The following is a 19,981-nucleotide window of genomic DNA, read 5'->3' on the forward strand; positions in this document are numbered from 1 at the left end:
TTGTTAAATAAAGTTTTTAGTACTGCTTTGTAATACAGCACCATCTATCATAGCTGGTGGCTTTATTGATGGTTGATATATAGTAAAAAAGGCATTTTCCAAAACCTGGCAAACCAAAACTTGAGGGGTCTCTAATGTAAAGCATTAATTATTTTTAACAATTAAGTAGGCAATTACAAACGCTACCTATAAGCCTACTTAAATAAATTGTCCTCTTTTTAATATTTGATTATTTTTTCTTTCTTTCAATCAATCAATATCAATTAACACAATAAGAACGATTAAAACATGTTCTGATAATATAATTGATTTTGGTTGGTACGAGTGCATGTTTTCAAGATGATGATGATGGTGGTGATGATAATGCTGACACTAGCTTGAGTTGAACCCCCCCACAACCAATCAGCGGTTAGACTGGATGTAGTTTTAACTCCCCCTCCACCTCTCTGTGGATGACGCAGATAGCTCCGGTGTGTGTTCATGCTGGTCAGCTGCTGTCTGTAGGGAGCAGCATCACAACCACCACCACCTCCACCACCACCACCAGTAGCAGCCAGCAGCACCAGCAGAATGACCAGTTTCATGCGGGGGATGGACACGGGAACACGGATGGAGCTGCAGTAGAGATCCGGGGAGGATGCTGCAGCGGCTGTGAGACAAACCGAGCTGCGTTTGGTCCATGTCAGCCCGCTGCTGCTCCACCTGTCGTGGATGATTTTCTCGATGGGTTGTGGAGGGAGTCGGGCGGACGCAATCATCGAGCCGAGGTACCATGAGAGCTGGACCAGGGAGACCGAATCGACCTGGCTTACCAATACCGACGTAGAGTCCCCCCTGTCTGTAGCAAACAGTAAGAGCATCCGTCATCTTTTTTTGTCTGTTTTAACCAGAAAATGCAAGATGAGAAGATGCAATGAAGAAACAGCAGGCCACATTTAAAATGCAATCTCCTCAGGTCAGAACAAATGATACAACCTTACAGATAGAGCTCACAGGAAAGATAAATGAAACAAAAACACAACCACCGACCTGTCAGTTCCCTGATCAAGCTTTGCACCATCTCTATCACCTTGTCTTAATGCTTTAAGAGACTATATCTGTTGTTGCATGTCAATTAATAACCTATAATCTGCTCTGCAAAGGTAAAGCTCTGGAGGCCAGTCTGAGGGAGAAGAGGATGGTGAACACAGGCACCCAGTGTGGGAAGCAGGCCCTCACCACCACTGGCTCCAACCACCAGAGGAGACTCAGGCGCTCCTTCAGTGATGTAGGTGTCACTGGTAGCAAGTACTGGCATTTCTAAACACTAAATATGAATACGACGAGACTCTGACATTGCACACATAGTGATATACAGGATACGTTAGCTGTCCTCTTTCTCATAAAAAAGTCAATCTGCTTGGTTATTCTTTAAATTCATGTAGAATAGACTTTATTGGTCAAGTATGTTGTGAACACGCAAGGAGTCTACCTCCAGTTCATCACTAGGTTTCAGTATCTGTGTACACAGTGTGTAGAACATTGTTTTATTTTCTTATAATTTTATTTTACCTTTATTTTACCAATCTTCATTAAGCTGGTATCTCAACTGCAAGGGAGACCAAGACGGCAGCATAAATAGTTGCAGAATCAGACAACAGATGAAACAATACCTACTAAGGAGGCTGAACGACATAGACAGTTAACAAAGTTAATCATCCCACATAGACATGGTTTTGAATTTGGAGATCAAAGTTCTCAATTAAAGGACAGGTTCACAATTTTGTGAGTCTGCCTTAAAAAAACAAACAAACAGTGAAACAGGTTTTGCTCACTGCTAGGCTGATACTGGAGATCCCATTCAAATGCACTGACAATGTAAGTGATGGGGGACAAAATCCACAGTCCTGATTTTGAGCAAAAAATGTATTTAAAGGGTATCTTAAATTAATAGGCTTCAGCAGTCTGAGTTATCAAGTTGATATTTTCCACAATCAGATTTTTTTTTTTTTTAATTTCCTGTTTGTGTCTCAGTGGACAGTGTTTTACTGTTCAGCTGTGGTGGAATTATTTGAACAAAAACAGGGAAGTAGGCACTGAAAAGAAAGATTTCCACTTCGTTGGAGTCATTTGAGAAGCTGAAGCTTCATATTTGTTTCAGAGAAATTTTAAAAATATTTTTTTACAGGAGGAGGATTGAGAATTTTGTCCCCCATCTATTAAGGAAGGGATCTTTTACTGGCCAGTATGAACAGGATAAGCCTATTGGTACAAGTGAAAAATACTGCAGTAAATACAAAATTGTTGTTAAAAATTAATCTGCAACTATTTTCAAGCAGCAGTTCCAAATATTCTCTGGTTTCATCTTCCCAAATATGAAGATTTGTGTATTTAATTTGTCATATATGATACTAAACTGAAAGCTTTTGGACTTTTGGTGGAAAAAAGTAAGCAATTTAAAGATATCACCCTGGGGTCTCAGACATTTTAAAGGCCAAACAATTAACCTACTGTGAAAATAACTTGCTGAAAAAGCAAATAATTGCAAATAAATAAAAAATAAAGGCATTAATTGTTAGTTTCAAGCCTACAAATGCAGTTTTATGGGAATATAATTAGGGATAGTGTGTACTGTGTGTAGAACCTAAAAATGTTCCTGAATATTTTAAATGTCTATGTTTGAGTTTGTCAAATACAATTCAGTCCACGGTCTTGACCACCCTTGCAAGGACAAACATTGATGATTTTGTGTAAAATAATCTGGATTCCTTGAACATGACATACCATAAAAGTTTTCTTCGTCTTTTATCTTTAGAGCTCACTGCACAAAGGAATAAAAAGAAAGCGCAGACACTGTTCTCAGAATGCAGATGTATGGATGTTAATGTAAATTAACAGCAAATAGAGATAAACAGACACATAAAGGTTTGTGCACGTGCATTCTGGGTGTTTCAGATTCAGTTTAACAATTACAAAAGATCTGAAAAATCAATGTCTCCAATCTAAGGAATTACATTTTCAGTGAGTACTCAGTTTTATTTATTTATCCTTCCATTTATAGGCAGTGCTTCAGTGACTCAGGGCTCAGTTCGCCATCTTCGCCCACTCACTCTCTGTCCACTGTGCTGACATTTAAATGACATTCTAGATCCTCCATCTTTTCACAGCAAACCACTCGTGACTCCAAAAGGAGGGCATCAAAGGAGGCCAGTGCTTTGTCTAAAGATGGGCAGTCTGTCAATATCAACAGTAGTGGAGACGCCGAAGCTGGGAACGCGTGTGATGAAAGATGAAGAAAAGCCGAGACTCTGCGTGCAAGACGGTCTGAGCTGTGAGCGGTTCACCAGAAGACGGGATGAGAAGTGTGTGGATGATGTTTGCGAGTGACTTTCCAAGATCTCCGCTGTCGATCTCAGTGATTTACAACACTATAAGCACCTGCATATGTCTCCATCCAAAGATCTCGGGATGCTGCATCATTGTCGTGCCATTGCAAATGCATGTGTGAAGCAGAGAGTGGGGCACAGCCGGTGTTCACACTCTCCACCATGCTTGTCTCCCATGCTCGTGGTGCCAGTCAGGGAACGTGTCACTGTGTTAAGCTGAAAACAAGAACAGACCGTTCCATATGCACATGATAATCACAATCTGCACATCAAATGTTTTCTGTGTGGGGCCTTCCTAAAGAGTTTGCTTTAGTTCTTTGTGCAACTATATTCCTTTTCTTGTGAATGAGAAACAATAGTGTGGGAACCAATGATGATGCTGTTTAACCTTAGTAAATGCTGTAAATTATTTACATTTAGAAGAACCTGAAGTGCTGTTTAGAAACTGAGATTTGGAGGTTTTAAGCTTGAAGGCTGAAGACTGTCTTTTCCAGCCGTTGCAAGTTATAGAAACAAACACACCCGCATGTGCCTATAATTCATCTTGATTTGAACTGCTCCTGTGTTCAGTTTATATCTAAACTATGGTTAGTATTATGTGTTATCCAGTTATATTTTTATGTTAAATGATGTTACACTGTATTTTTTTCTCCACAATGTGTTATAATAGTATGTCAGTTGTGTGGCTTACACTGATCTGCATGCATAAATGAACCTAGAAATTGAATCAGCTTTGGTTGAAGTTGATCACATATCATCCAAAGCATGCTGAGATTTAAAAAAAAAAAAAAAAAAAAAAAAAGCAGAGGTTGCCTATCCAGTGTAAAACAGAAAAACAGCAGAAAGAAGTAAAATGAGGCATTGATTGATGATGGGCGATTAGGATAATGAGATTTATGGCCAGCAGATGGAGATGTTGACCAGCTGAGGTCTTAGAAATTGAAGCTCTCCTGATGATTGCTTGAACAACAAACAATTTAAGAAAACCAACAATTTAACAGATGATGAAGAGTAATTGAAAGGCAATCTATTGATCATGTCTCGGCACACTTTAAATGTTGTGGAAACAGCTGCTTGTCAAAGGTTTTTGATGACTCATTGAGATGATAATGGTGATTTGTGTGCCAACTTTTGAGATAGAAAATGAAACTTAAAACACAGGATCTGCAGTATTAACCACCCATTTCCTTCCTTTTCCTAAGTTCTCAAACTCAGAAAAAATGTGACATGTGCAAGCAATTCTCATTTGCTATAAGTAAAGAATAGCAGGATTTAATAGCCTGAATTCATATTGGCCAATATCTTGCTTTATGGTATTTTCTGTTCATTAATGACTGTTTCTATATACTTTTTAAAAAACTATTTAAATACATTTATAATATATGTCTCTCATTTCCCTTTACCAAGCCCACTGTCACATCAGTTGATTACGATTGGTTTGTTATTGCTATTAATTGGCCTACAACAAAACTATTATTATTATGATTATTATTGTTGTTGTTGTTGTTGTTTTACAGAATGAATGAATAAAAGAGAAGACATTGCGGTGAAGGTAGTACTTCACTGTGGATTACAGAGTTGAAAAGAAATGCCAAAAAATGATATTTTTTCCATGAAATAAAATACATAACCCAACATCACCTTCATGAATTCTATTCAGTACTCAAAGTTTTTGTGTTGCAAGTGAATTATTAACAGTTTAAGATTAGTAATCTGTGATTAGTATGTTAATTTTGTATGAAAATGTAGTGTGATAGGCTTAGAATTAAATGATAAATATATTCAATTCAGATATTTAAATGGATTGATTTAAGCTACAGCACAGGTCAGGATGTTAAGCCAATAAGTAAAAAGTCTTTTGAGATTTTTAGTTTAAAAGGTTTCTGTTTTTAATGGTTTGAAGATGTTAATGTGAATGATTTACTTTTTTGTGTGTAGCAAGATGAGACTTAAAGGAAGTTGTGCTGCTGTAGATACACTGCTTTACAAAGTGACTGGCACAACTCAGTATTGACAAAAGGTAGTTTAAATTTAAGGGATTTTAATGAGATAATATGTTGTTGTTCTTTGTGTTGTTTTTTGGCCGCAGTTGACTGAAAATTACTTTAGCATTGCAGCAGAAGTTGGTCTTCTTCGTGTTTATTGCCTGTGAAGTAGCAGATGGATTTAAAACATAATTTCATACATATATATGTAGTCAACTGACTCTTTTAAAGACTTTGTACAATATGTTAAACTGAGAAGTTAGCAGTTGGAAGATTTGTTTAACAGTCCAATATAAATTAATTCACAAGTTATTGATTATTTTAAATGTGCCATCTAATGATTTAAATCCATTAAATGAAAAAAAAAAAAAAAGAGATCAAGATGTCTGCCTCTATGTCTGCATTTTGTCTGCAGTTAGGTCTTTCTTAAGAATTTTGGACTACAAATCTGAAGGCGGAAGCTGATCAGTGGCCTAAATGACGACTTCCGCTCACGGCGAATTAAAGTCACGGCCAGACATGCGCAGTTAAATTGGCGGACACTAGGACCCCGCGGACATCTGCGAGCCTGCTGTCGCTCACTCTGAGCCGTTGGTGCACTTCGTTCACACCGGAGCGATAACGTCTGGATGAGAGGCTAACGTCTACGTTTATGTTACCAAGTGTCAGCAAAACATCAATTAAGGACTTAATTTGGGCTATTTTTCTTTACGTTATGTGGTCATTATAATGCAAGGATGGCTAAACGACCGGGGACTGACGACGGGATGTTGACTTCGCCGGCTGTTCTCCGGGATATGGTCGGGGATTTGAACACTGGGGAATTGAACATGGACTGCGGCGACGGAGCCGAGGAGGTCTCCCTACAAGAAATCCTGACGCTGTACAGCCAGCCGATAAACGAGGAGCAAGCATGGGCAGTGTGTTACCAGTGTTGTAGGACTTTAGCGCAGAAACATCGGAGGAAAAGCTCCTCCGGTGCTTCAGCTGTTGCTTATCCGAGGAGGATTGAAGGACCCGGGGATGTGAGGATCGGGAGAGACGGGACTGTCAAACTGCACTTTGAAGGAAGCACAGGTAAATGAGCCGAGGTGTGCTAGGTGTCCATGCCGACTACAGCATTTGTCTGGTTTTTGAGTAACTGCGCAGCTTAAACGACAAAAAGACTGATATCTCTTCAGCAGGCTGCCAACAATGAAGTATTTTATCCTCAACATCACTCACAGGCCGAGCCAATGGAGCATCTCTACAAAGAGGCCATGTTGTTGTGTCTGTCTGCTTCCAGCCATGTGGCGAATTTGTTTACAGACGCCCGATGTGGTTGTTAATAATTCATCATAGATCACCGCATAGCTGCTGTAAATCTATAACACCAACAAAGCTGTATTGTCAATTATTAAAAAACGCTAGGGCTTGTTCTCAGAGCAGATTCCGATACGTAGCCTATGTTCAATTATCAACCTGATTAATGTTATTTCTTCTATTCAATTGGGGGTGTTGACGGGGCTGATAGGTGAGGAATGGCTGCTGGGTTCATGTTTGAAATGATCCTCCTGCCGCGGTCAGTTAACTTGAGTAAACAATGAACCATGCGCCATACGATGGAGTCAAACTGCACAGCGCCTTGGGTCCAGTGAAAGCGAAATCACAGGGAGCCAGCAATAGAGGCCAAAAGCCAAAGACAGATGACTCATTTTGCTGCTAACTGCTTCATTATTATATGCGTTGTGACATTTAGGTAAAAGCACAAATGAATGCTCGGGGAGGGAGGTGTGTGCTGCACGTTAAACACAATGGAGACACGTTTTTAATGTAGTGTGAGAATAACAAGGTGGGAGTTTGTACGCATGCACATGGGGCTGCAGGCAGTAGATGCACCTAAATAAGTGGCAACAATATTCATGATATTTAAGTAGTTTTTTAAGCAGATTTCTGAAATTTCACTGCTTTCAGTTCTAATAAAAGCGTTTTGCATAACAACAGGTTACCTGTATAAATAGGCAGTTAATGGACTGCATAAATAATGAAGGACTGCAACTCACAATTATTTTCATCATCTGCTGATTTTTTTTTTTTCAATGCTTGATTAGTAAAATGTCGGTAAATGGTTAATCACTGTTTCCCATAGTCCATGATACTATCTAAAATTTCTTGTTTTGTCCAGTCCACAACCCGAAGATATTCATTTTACTATCAGGGAGGACTAAAGAAACCAGAAAACTTGTACATTTAAGGAGCTGGAAGTAGAGATTGCAGACATTTGTTCTTAAAAATGATAAACTAACAATGGCTAATTTATTGTGTGTTGATCTATTAATGATCCAGGTGCTTCATGCTCTGCTGTCTTTTAATAGTCAGACATCAAGCACCAGTCACATGTTTGGACACATGTTTGGACACACTTTCTCACTCTTTTTTGACTGTTACTGTGTATTTACACCTCACATTAATCAGGGTCTCAAGGACTACCTGGTAATTCGGGTGAAGAATAGTTTAATATTAGATGTCATCACTGAAAATGAGCAAGCTTCCAGCAGGGTTTGGTCCAGCTGACTCCAGACGTACAAAATGCCTGAACACTGTGTATCCTGTTAACTGCATTCGGGTGTGAGAGGAGGAGGTCTGGCAGTCAGCAGAGCCTCAGGCACTGAGGTTGTGTCCCATCTCTGTTGGGAACTTATTATCCACCTTTCTTCCCCCAACATCGCTCCCTTTTAAGCTGAAACCTCAGTCCAGCTCTGCTTCATGACCCTGAATACAGCCAGCCGCTCTTCTTTGTGTGGTTACACTCTATGAAAAGAAACCATCTGCGCTGAGCCTCTTTGGCACTTTTTAAAAATAGGAACAAACGTGATGATTAGATGCACAGACTTGAGAAGTCTGACTGCAGATGAGTTTGGAGAGTATGAGGAGAGTCCTCCGCCATCTCTGCAGCCAGTAGCTGAGGTATTTTGGGACAGCTTGGCCCTGCAGAGATTCTTATTAGGCCTGGCGATGAGAGAGACGTGAGACATATTAAGCTTTCAGTAGCTCAAGTTTAAGAGGTTTCTACCCCAGCAGAAAATCGATGCTTATGGCCTTCACATTAACGAGGTGTTATGTTTTGGCCAGCAGCTACATCACCAACGTACAGCTGATGTCATTATTCCTCTGTTGCCGCTTTGTATCTAGATTTTCTCTAGAGCCGCACACTGTCGCTGTGGTCAGCTATCACAGCAGACAAAGAGGTGTTTTATTTTTGTTTTAAATGGACAAAACAGGATCAGGCTAATAAGCAGCACAGAGTCCAAGTCGAGTCTTATTTTAGATTCAATTTATGCTAGAAGCACACCGCTCTTGCTGCAGTCGGATCAATTCACATGAAGCACTCCTACTCTAGAGAAGAAGCCCTGAACGCTGCATCAAGATGAGACATTTGTTTACCCCAAGATTCGCAATGATTCATGCCTACAGTACAAAGGACTTTTTCTCTCTCTTTTTTTTATTTGGTGCAGTATTTGAGCTGGAATTCATACTGTTGATCTGGTTAATTATCTCACTGAATGGGTTTAAATAAGGATGTAAGTGGGTCTATTTGAAGCATCCTCTGCTGTATTTGCTTATTAAATTGGAGGCCACTGATGGGTAAAAGATAAAACCTGCAAATCAAATGTGGTAAAAAAAAAAGAGAAGAAGATCTCAAACTGCATTTCTACTGAACACGTAGAGGTTGACTTTTCTTTGAACAGGATCGACAGGGGGTGACGCTGCATACTGCTCCAAACATGCCCGCTGAGATTTACTCGCCCTAGGAGAAGCTAGAGCCCTGGCCAAGCCACTGCTCCTTGGCTGGGACTAACAGAGGGCCCAGTGTTTCCCAGATGAGCGTTGGTGGATGACTGTTTATTTTTCCCCCCAGTCTTCCAAGGCTGTACTTTCTAGCGTCCTGCACAGGAACTGAGCTACACTTATTTTCCAAAGATGTCTTAAACTCTATGTCTAAAAAAACATGTAATTGCAGCTACGACAGTCAGAAGATTCTTGTTTTAATCGGAAATGACTCAATTACCAAAACAGAAATGGCCCTTATTAGTATTATGAGATGGCACACTCTAACTGGACTGGTGTTAAAGTCCGCAGCTCTATCTCTCTGTCTGTACTTTCATCTCTGACGTTACTCTGACCTGCAGTCATCCTGTGTTCAGTCCATTTTGTGCAAATAACCGGCGGTCAAACGTTACATTTCTAATGTGAAGCTCTGATTTAAATTTAAATGTAATATTGTTCGTTTAGGGAATTTAACTTTTTCAGTGTTGAGAAGAGATAACCTCTGTTTGCACTTACGTGACAATCGTGAGAGAGACAGGTGTGTCAAAAATACACAATCAGAACGAGAGATAAGATTCTAAAAGCATGAAACGGTAAAGCACATCCAGCTGCTTGTAATTCTTCTTATGTACTCTTTTGTATTTTTAAGAACGGGTTTCTAGTCAGTCTAGTGTGTAACAATGGGCCACATTCAACCTGAGATCCAGCAATATATGTGAAGATAAGCACACGATCAAGGTTGAGGTATTGCTAGAAAGGGGTTTCCATGGAAATGGATGGAGGGCAACAGTGAAATGTCTTCCTCCACAGTGTGAGTGAACAGTTTCATTATCACAAGCAGCCCCCAGTGGCACCTTTTGGACACCTCAGTTTGCCTCAGGCAGTGTTCGCCTGTGACTGCTGAGGAAAAACATAATCATTTATTCACTCACTTTTTACACAGTTTTACAGCCTGAGATGCTGTTTGATAACCATGCTCACCCCTCGCACATTAAGTTTAATATTTCATGTTGTGTAACATTGCGTGAGGTATGTGTGCTTTCTCTGTAACTGTTAACTTAAAGACGCCTTTCATAACTGTACAGTACATGCCCGGTAATAATTCCGAGGGTGTGTTTGCCTCCCTGATCTGTTACAAGTAATTACTTGCACAATTAATAACGATCCACACTGTTTATGAGTGTAAATAACCCTTCTCTGTGTTCTGTCATTACAGATAAATACACATCGCCCTCAACGTCATTAGAGGTGAGTTTCACAGTGAGTTTGTAAAATTGGATTTCCTTTTCAACAAGTGCTGAAAGTGTTTTTTGCTATTAGCCACAATCAAGTAGTTTTATTACCCGCTGAGAACTTACATTCTTATTTTAGATGCTTTTTACCTTGAATGTTTTTGCAATTGACTTATTACGACAAAACATTTTCAGGATCTGTTTTCACAGCTTGCCCACTGCTGAAGCTATTGTGTGAGCAGATGCACCACACAGCGTGTTGTAAAATTGATATTAACCTTGAGGAAAACATTTCCACTACCATACCGGTGCAAGGAGACATTTCAATTAGCATTAACTGATTATCAGTGCTGGTAAATTCTGGTGTTTTCTTGTGTTTAGGGTCAGTTTTCTCTCTAAGAACCAGTAGAAAGGTGCTCAGTGTACAGCCAGGCAAACATAAAACAAGCTTACCTCTTACCAAAAGCATTCAGAAAGTTGTATCCAACATAAAACAAGCTTACCTCTTACCAAAAGCATTCAGAAAGTTGTATCTAACATAAAACAGATTTTTATCCATTCAGATATTAATAACAGCATGTAAGCAAAGCATGACATCCTCTTGAGTGTTTTCATGATGTACAGTGCGTGGGTGTACGCTCTCTACAAACAGCACTCTCTGCACTTAAAAGAGAACGAGTCTTTGTTTGTGTCGGGCTGCTTTTGTACATAAATGCATTACTTTTTTTGGCTACTATTGTTCACTCAGCCATCATCACCGAATCCACGTGAAGCAGCACGTGGCCGGGCAAAAGGTACACAACTTAATGTCAGGAGGAGATGTCTCTCAAAGCTTCCACGTGTGTATATAGGATAATTACACAGGGAGTGCTCTGTCAACCCTGCAGCAGGCAGATCGTCCGTCTTGTTTGTCTCGTTCATGTGATTGCAGGCATGCACAGTATGTCTGAAATAGGATTCCTCTACGTCAGCTGACAGTCAAAACACAGATGAAATCCCATCACTACCGAAGCCTTTAAGTAAGAATGCTAAAGGTGTCTTCCCTCCTTTATTCTGTAACCTTCCAACATTTCTTTTAGCTTTGATTTAAAGCTGCTATAATCATTCCTTTTTATTTTGACAGCTGATTAAATGGTGGTGTTGCTCATAGAGATGAATCTACTGAGAATCATCACCTGATGTTTTTGCTCCTCACAGCTCAACAAAGTTTTGTAGCTTCTTTCAGCTCATCGTTTTGGTTTTCGGACACAACAGGAAGCTGTTTTTCAGCTAAAAAATCACTGCACGCAAAATTAGCCACTAGCCGGTAAACATAGTGGAACATTAAGCTTACATTAGTAGAGATGTAAAATGGAGCTAAAAGAGAAGTGAATATTAGACTTGATTTAACCAGTTGACAAAAAAACACAACTTTAAATGAATGCTAATGTTGCTCTGCGCGTAAATAGGCAACTGTTTGCTAACAAATTCGATGTATGACCCACAAAAGGTGATAATGTGTCAGCTATGTATTTACAGCTTGTTTCAGATTACAGCAAATCAAGCGCAGGTTTAAATGAACTTATGGTGTCTTTAGTGATGCTGGGTCGCTTCTTGGATAATTCACTTTCCTCATATTGCCAGGATTCGGCCGTAAAGTGGGTTTGTTGGTTGTTTCATAGAAATTCTCGAAATAACATCTTGTGTAATGGTTGCTAGGGCCTTTCAGCATGACGAACACACACACACACACACACACACACACACACACACACACACACACACACACACACACACACACACACACACACACACACACACACACACACACACACACACACACACACACCTATGTGGTTAAACCTTAAAGGACTTTAATTTTTAAAATGTGTTTGTTTGTTATTCTCATTGATTGATAGCTGAACACTGATCTAATCACCGGTCACCTGTATGTGTTTGATATTCTGATTTCTGATTTGTTTGTTCTCATTTGTTCATTCACGTCATTTGTTTTTTGTTTCGTTTTTTGGAAGCGGGGGGGGGGGGGGGGGGGGGGGGGGGGCTTAATGTAATTTTATGTTTCAAAGAGCTGTTAACTGGAGCTATGAAGTTGTCCTGGTGCTTTTTCCCTGACCCAATTTCATTCAGATCATTCAAGCCAATTTATTTAGCACATACACCTTTAGCACACAACACTTTCACACATGGTCACACTGGGTCTATAGTCCCTGTTTAGAGGCTGTGAATGTATGTAGTGTCTTCTTCACTTCCACACACTTGAGTCTTTTGGGGTTAATCACCAGCTTGTGGTGAGTTGACCCACTTTCTCTATCTGTCTGTCTTCCCACCAGTAGGATAAATATCAATAAAGACAAACTGGATAGAGATTTCTTCTCCTCATTTAAACCAGTCTTGAGTTTGCGTCGGTGCCGTATAGTCACCTCAGTGTTTAATAGTGAATATTTCGATCAAGAAAAGAATTTATGTGAGATGTTGGTGTAGCTAACAGGACGAGCTTAACCCAGTTTGTTGTCATGTTGAAGATTAAGGTGAGATTAGTAGTAGTATCCTATTATAGGTTCTCCAGTTTGCCAGGTCTAGTCAGCTCCATCGATTTCGGGCCAAGATGATTAGTTTGCCAGCATCAACCACGAGGTAAAACCTTGGATTTTGAAATGGATCCTAATAGGCCCAGTTTCTTACCAGCAGTTACTGTAAGGGTTTAATGTAATAACTCCAAATAATAATAATGCACTCCATCATACTCTAGATATGAAGTGTAGCTCAATCACAGACCTGATCTGGGGCTCTTCATCCTCTCCGATCTTCTTTCCTGCTCATCAGATGAATTTGCTTCAGTAATGGAGGAGCAGTGCATATCTTTGCATGTAAACAGTATACAGTAGTGGCGTCCACGCTGCAGCTGGGTGAACAGCGGCTGCGTGCGTGCGTGTGTGTGTGTGTGTGTTACTGTGTATTAGCACACTGCCCCCCCATGTCGACACAGTCCGGTTCTCACACTCAGTCAGCTCTGACATCAGACTGCACAATTTGAATAGAAGAAACAAACACTTTTCATGTAGTTTCTTCTCACAGCTGTCAGGTTTTTAGTTTGTGAATGTGTGAATACATTTATAATATTAGATTTAAATGATTTCAGGAGTTTTGTATCCGCTAACGAGCGTGCTCAACATGTTTTGCAAGCCTGTTTGTAGACGTGGCCTTTGAGCTCAGTCATAGTCCACTGCAGCGACTGAGTGACACCAAGTTTGAACCCTGCATGTACCAGTGATCTCATTGTGTTACATCCTGCTTTTATCCTGATCAATCAAGTGATTTTGTGACACTGAAAGCTTCAATTACAGCAGTTTGTATTACAGCCCCAGAGGCTTCATTTCTGCCTATACAGGGATATTCACAGCAAGCACAAAGCCACAGAAATGCATTTTATTGAGTAGCCTGAACTATTTGAAGCCGCATATTCTATTTAAAACCAATACCGAAGAAACCTATCTCTCCTTTTTCTGGTCCAGTCAGGCCTGAGAGATTACAGTTTGCTGTTTCCTCTTCAGTCTGTGAAGTTCATCAAGTTATGTTCATCAGTGAGAATGAGTCAGATTTGTGTTTTTAGGTCAAACTAAATAAGAGGACTTAGTTATTTTTTCCACTATTGAATGATGTTAGAATAAACTGGACTCTGTAGGTTAGTCCTCTTTTTTGGGGGATGTTTTAGGGACATATGATAGAAAAACTGATTGTTCTTAGTATTAAGTGTTATTTGTGTTGTTGAAGTTGTTGAATTTTGTTTAAAGGAATCACCATCATCCTTCGGCTTACATCTTCATACTGACAACAAGAAATGATGACGTGGAAAAGCAGCGGTAGTTTCTCAGTACTCAGCATTTTCCAGCTGAATTCACAGAGGAGTGCATGCTCGACATTTTTTAAAATGTATTTATTTTTGCTCTCATCTGCTATGAACCACAATAGTGATGCTGGAGACCACAGGAGGCTGAGTATCCACTCCTGTGGTGAAAGACCTCTTAAGATTTAGCTCCGGTTATGTAACCGTCTGTGTTGTGATGGCTTTGCTTTACTACTGCAGCAAAATGCTAAAGGCTGCTTAGCTGACTGGTTTGTAAACTCAGATGACCACGGTGGTGTGGTAGTGAAGCTTTGGGCCTCCGCTGCAAATGCAAAGTGTGATGATGTGAACTCTCCTGGAGTTATTTCGGGGCAGCTGCTTAAATCTGCATGAACACTGTTAGGACTTTTAATTTGAAAAGTAGCAGATTTCATGACTTTTTCTTCTCCTACTGCAGATTAAACCATATCTTAGATATTCTGATCTACATTATCACAGCTGTTTAAGTTATATTATTTATTGGCATATTTTCATTCAGTTCAGCTCGGCCACTGATGTGAATGGACATTTTAATAATGGCAGTTTAATAGTGAGAAACTAGGAACAGTTGTATGTCAGTCTACGGGACTCAACAACACACAGCCTGAATGTTTCCTCCCTTGCGTGTTTGTGTGAGTGTTAACGCTGCTCTTTAACACAAACAACTCATTCTTTGCCCATCTGCGTACTGGTTGACTCACTGATGCTTCCCCCATCATGGCTGCTCCTCTTGTATTGCTAGTATGCGAAGGTTTACCTAACTGAGAGGTGTAGGTTTCAACGAAGCCTTATTTTTTGAGTTATTTTAGTTAGTTTTAGTTTTATGAATTGAACTGGCTCAGAACTTTTTGGTATCAAATACCCAGTCATGTAAAATGGCTGTAGATACAAGAAACAAACCTGCAGTTCAAAGTTTAAAATAAAGGCAAAATGTTTTTTTAAAAACTTTTATTTAAGCAGAGGGGTCAAGAAGGCAGCACACACACTAAAACACCCTTGAACAGAGCAGTAGCAGTCAGGCTCGTAGCTCAGAGTCACATGAACTGTAGCGTCACCAGAAGTGGCATTTATATTCATGAGTGACAAAACTTGTTTGCCTGGCTGTGTGAGCTTTTTGGCCCGGGAGGAGACCAAACAGATGTTTTTAATTATGTGTCCCTCTTTATTTTTGTTTGGTCATCAGAAGGGCAGTGTTTTTACTAATTGTACTTCTTGACTCATTTAAACTGGTTATATGTGGAAGAAAGTTCTGGTATGAGGAGGCCTTTTCATATATATTTGTGGGATTTACTTCATTATTTATTAACAAATTTGAATTAGATTTGTTTATCAGGACCTTACTCTGGCTATGAAGTTTAAGATCTTATAACTGTGAGTATAGCCCTTAAGGCCACATCCGTTCCTTGAGGAGAAAAATTCATGAGTAAAAAATTATCTTCGTATTCGTCATTGATTTTCAAGACGATGCCTCTGACACAGGCCTTCATGGGAAAATGAGACTTTTTAGAATAAAATATCTCATTGTTGGAAAACATCAGCCTTCTTATTAGAGGCAATGATGTCATGTTAAGCGCTCTGTATCACTTTGTGTTTGAGGAGCGTGAGAAAAGAGTATTTTTGTATTAAGTAAACAGTTTAACCTGTCTCAGTAATGCACTGACACTGAGGCTGAATTTATTCTCAGTGATACTATTTTTCTTCTTCTTTGAAACCAAGATGACTCCTCACGTTACGTTTCCTAAGACGCATTTAAAAAAAATGTACATACTGTGCAGTAGTAAAAATGCACAGATTTCCTGTGTTACCTGCGGTCGGCCAGTACCTCACCGAGGGGGGAACATATGCGTGTGTCATCCACCGTGGCAGACTTCCACTTTTCCTGGAGTGGAGGCTGCTTTCAATTAGTGGTCCGCTACCGAACATTTCAGTCTGTGCCCGAAACCCAGCGGTGGATTTTCTGGCCGTCTTTTTCGACTGTTTATCCGCATAATTCTTCCCCCTCCTTCCTCCTCCTGCTGCTCCTCTGCTTTGCCTCTTTGCCTCATTCCTCTGAGTCACAAGTCTTCAAATGAAATTGTGGTGTGTAAGTGGAAAACTAAGCTGTTTTTTCATCCAGTAGCCTACATGTTGGCTATGGATCCTGCACTTCCTTCTTCCCCATAACTTCTGACACCAATATGAGACAAACTGGATGCTTATCTATTACTGGAACATAAAAAACAATAATAAGAATCAGTTTCCCTGTGTACTCTACTACACATTAGTCTTCCTCATATCAGTTATTGGGTCAGTTTGGAGTCATCGTGATCTGTGTATTAGGAAAATTGAGCCCAATCTGTTGTTACTTATGCTCTGGAGTGCCTAAACCTTGGATGACACACATTATTGCTCAGAGCGCTCCAATTAATGATGTATGAACAGTGGGCTTTTTTGTATCATCTACTGTTGAATCACTTGGCGGCTAATTATTATAACCACTTCTGTGCTGGCAGGGAAATTGGATTTAATAATATATATAATAATAACTTTTTGCTAAATGTAATCATGCCCTGCCAGTGTAGCATGTGCTCATTAGTTGTAAATCCAATCTACTTTGACCGCTTGGAATCAGACATGGATGCAAGATCATTTCCCACATTTTCTCAACTTGAGATCAGAAGATGTTAGTTTACTTCATTTGGTCCAATATAAACCGTTACATCCTGGTGGGACCCCCTGCACAGTATGTCACTCCAGCATCCCCTTAGTATCCCCGCCCACCACAGCGCGTGTTGTCCTACACACGGATTATAAGGTTATATAATAAGACACCAAGGAGTAGGATATTTATTTTAGCCTCGGGAAAGGGATTATCAGCTGCACATAGAGATGGTTGCTAAATGATAACAGTAAAACACCTCGAAACATTGTTTTCCAGAAAGAGCGGGATCAGTAGGTTATTGTTTTGGTAATTCAGAATAGAGGAATGGGTTATTCTTAAGCATGTAATAGTAAATATAGAGAGAGTTGTGTTGGATTTCATGGAAAACACAATCAAATATCTGTATTCATTTCCTTGTTTATTTTAAGCACTGATATGACTGGAAGTTAGAGAATTTGATCCGTAAATAAGATAAAATGAGCAGTTTCTAGTCACACACATTCAGCAACATCTGGTACTTACTGTACCGCTTGTCTTTGTTGCATAATTTCATATATTTTCATCTTTATTCCATGAATAAATAAATATCCTGTTTAGTCTTATACATAATGTTTCAGAAGAGCTTGAGCACAACTAGCATGAGAGCACTCAACCTCTCTCGGGTCTGACATGACTTTTTTTTAATAGTGTAAGCTCAAACTGTAGAGACAGGTAAGGCCCGCTGTATGTCAGATGATGTAGAAATGTGCAGTTAGTTTGCACATTAATATAGAAAACGGACAGGATGAGTTATAATCATCTATACATTTTATATGTGATCATTGACAAAGGAAAAGGAAGTGGTTTACAGTTTAACTTAAAATCTTTGCTCAGTGAACAATCTCCTTTTTCCAGAAAGGGTGCATAACATAATGTGTGTGTGATTTATATATACTGTTATAATGACGGACATCTTTGTTAAAAATGTCGCCTTCAGTTCAAAAGCCAAAGATTCATTCTTCTGTGAACACTGTTACGTCCACTTCCCCATCGAACTGACGTCAGATGATTCATAGATGCCCACATATGGCCGTCTAAGGTTATTCCATAGCTTGTTCGCATTGTCCAATCATACATTTAGGATCTAATTTGGGCTCAGACATGTGCGGACATCTCTGAGGAAAGTTTATATTTCGAGTGAAGAACGAGAAATAAAGTGAAATTCCAAACTGTGATTTCTAAGCTGTAAATCACACAAAGATATTAAGCCTCGAGATAAAAATATAAACCTGAACTTGTACGTGCTATGTAACCCATTAAAAAAATGAATTGGACTATCTGAATTCATGGATGTTTTTAGTGGCTTGTTAAAATAGTGGAAGTTTTAGAGTCATAGTTTTCATAGCACAGCAACGCTATGTGTCTTTTAAAAAAGATCAAAGTCAAAAATAGTAATTAAAAACCCTCAGTGACACAAGTCCAAACTTGACTCTATTCGTAATGATTTTTCTCCTCCGGTTACTGAAGTCTGTGAGCCCAGACATGCTCCGTCAACACCCTTCCCTTCTGTGTGCTCTACGCCTCGATTCAACAGCCAAGAACTGTTCCCTGGCACCATATCAAAAACACTGGCACGGCAGCCTTGCCCATCAAAACCATCTCCACCTACATCTACTCTTTTATTTGGGCACCTCCCTTCTTCAACAATGTGGCTCCGTTCCTTTCTAGAACACACAGTACAGTCATGATGGTCATGACACAGCATGCAGCGCATATTAAAGTTCTCACCTGATGATTTTACTGCCTGAACAAAGCCTTCTCAAAATGGCTTTGAGATGTTGATTGATGATATTATATTGTTTAAATATGTATTAAATATTTATTCTTTAAAGCAGCATTGGGCTGTCACTCATTAAATACACTTTTAGCTGAGTAGGATTAAACTGGCTGATTGATTAGTTGAGTTTGAGATAAAATGATTAATGTAGATCTACAGAAGGGCTCGTGGCTTTCTTGTTGTTTATTAAAGATCTGCAGAAAGTAGCTTTTAGGATTGAGAGGATCATTTTTTAATTGATCAACATTGGCTACAATATAACAACATTTCCGGTTGAGTTCAGAACCTTTGTGTATTGGAAACCACTGCGCTGTATTTTGGTACGCTCTGTTTAAACACTGAAACCTGTCTCACGCTAAGAACACAGAAACTTAACCCAGTGTTGTGAGTGAACCACGGAAAAGCACAAACAGATAAATACCAGCTGGCAGTTTCATTTAAGATGGAGGATAACTGTGCCAAGTCCTGTCCAAACATTGCGGCCGTAACGAGCTGCACAACTTGTTTGACATCATACAAATCAATGTAGGACCAGAATATCACTGGAAACTATGGAGGAAAAAAGGAGAAATGTGATTTAAGCTGTATCATGTAGAAAAATACAAATATCACACTGGGACCGCTCATTTGCAGATGCTTATTATTACATGACTAAGATTGGTTGCAGGACAAATAACCTAATGTCCTTAATTATTCTGGTGCCAGACAAGATAATTATTATTTAATTTAAATGAAATGACTTAATGACCCAATCCACATAACAGGACATAAAAATGTTCTCAAACGTTTTTTAATCAAAGACTCTAAATAAGGATTAGTTTACTAATTAATTAAGAATACACTCCTGTGGATAAGGCTGCAACTAATTATTATTTTTCTAAAATATTTCTAATTATTGATTAATATGATTATTTTTTTATTAGTTTTTTTGCATGAAATTTAATATAAAGGTACAATCTCGAGTTAAGATGAAGCGCTGCCGTCCCAAAATGTTCCCGCCGTCATTGAGCTCCGAGTCAGTCTGAATCACATCAGCTGTCCCATCCTACAAATGTGTTGGCATTCATCTTCTTGAGGTTTCTAAAGGTTATCTCGGGTCTACCGTCGTACATTTTGTTTCAGTGGGGGGTTTTTTTTAGCTCATGGGAGAATGTTGGGTCTCTGTGATACATTTAAAGTTTAAATCACAGTCTCGACCTGCTCTACGTGAAAAGTGCCCTGAGATAACTTCTGTTGTGAGTTGGCACTATAT

The 19,981-nt window shown here is 39.4% G+C and overlaps 2 protein-coding genes across 3 annotated transcripts in view; both read left to right on the forward strand.

Annotated features, from left to right (window-relative positions):
- Window positions 1-711: 711 nt before the first annotated feature.
- si:ch211-215i13.3 (brain and acute leukemia cytoplasmic protein) lies at window positions 712-3,272 on the forward strand. Its single transcript, XM_062435426.1, has 3 exons — window positions 712-850; window positions 1,143-1,267; window positions 3,147-3,272. The coding sequence occupies exons 1-3, from the start codon at window positions 712-714 to the stop codon at window positions 3,270-3,272; spliced, it is 390 nt and encodes a 129-aa protein (XP_062291410.1).
- Window positions 3,273-5,987: 2,715 nt separating this feature from the next.
- The window catches only part of spire1a (spire-type actin nucleation factor 1a), a 30,339-nt gene continuing 16,345 nt past the window's right edge, over window positions 5,988-19,981 (forward strand). The window contains exons 1-2 of one of the 2 annotated variants that reach the window (XM_062435782.1): window positions 5,988-6,427; window positions 10,374-10,405. In XM_062435782.1, coding sequence (XP_062291766.1) covers window positions 6,088-6,427; window positions 10,374-10,405 — 372 coding nt within the window. In that variant the 5' untranslated portion in view covers window positions 5,988-6,087. Of the gene's footprint in view, window positions 6,428-10,373; window positions 10,406-11,152; window positions 11,409-19,981 lie in introns of those variants that run through there. The other variant, XM_062435783.1, reaches the window with a different exon arrangement.

The sequence above is a fragment of the Scomber scombrus genome, chromosome 16, assembly GCF_963691925.1.
Source record: "Scomber scombrus chromosome 16, fScoSco1.1, whole genome shotgun sequence".
Taxonomy (NCBI): domain Eukaryota; kingdom Metazoa; phylum Chordata; class Actinopteri; order Scombriformes; family Scombridae; genus Scomber; species Scomber scombrus.

Excerpts from the sequence above, each read along its gene's own strand:
- si:ch211-215i13.3 (XM_062435426.1), top strand. The coding sequence starts at position 712 with ATGATTTTCTCGATGGGTTGTGGAGGGAGTCGGGCGGACGCAATCATC. Across the intron at positions 851-1,142 it reads CCCCCTGTCTGTAGCAAACA|GTAAAGCTCTGGAGGCCAGT; the intron begins GTAAGAGCATCC and ends TGCTCTGCAAAG. Across the intron at positions 1,268-3,146 it reads TCAGGCGCTCCTTCAGTGAT|CAAACCACTCGTGACTCCAA; the intron begins GTAGGTGTCACT and ends ATCTTTTCACAG.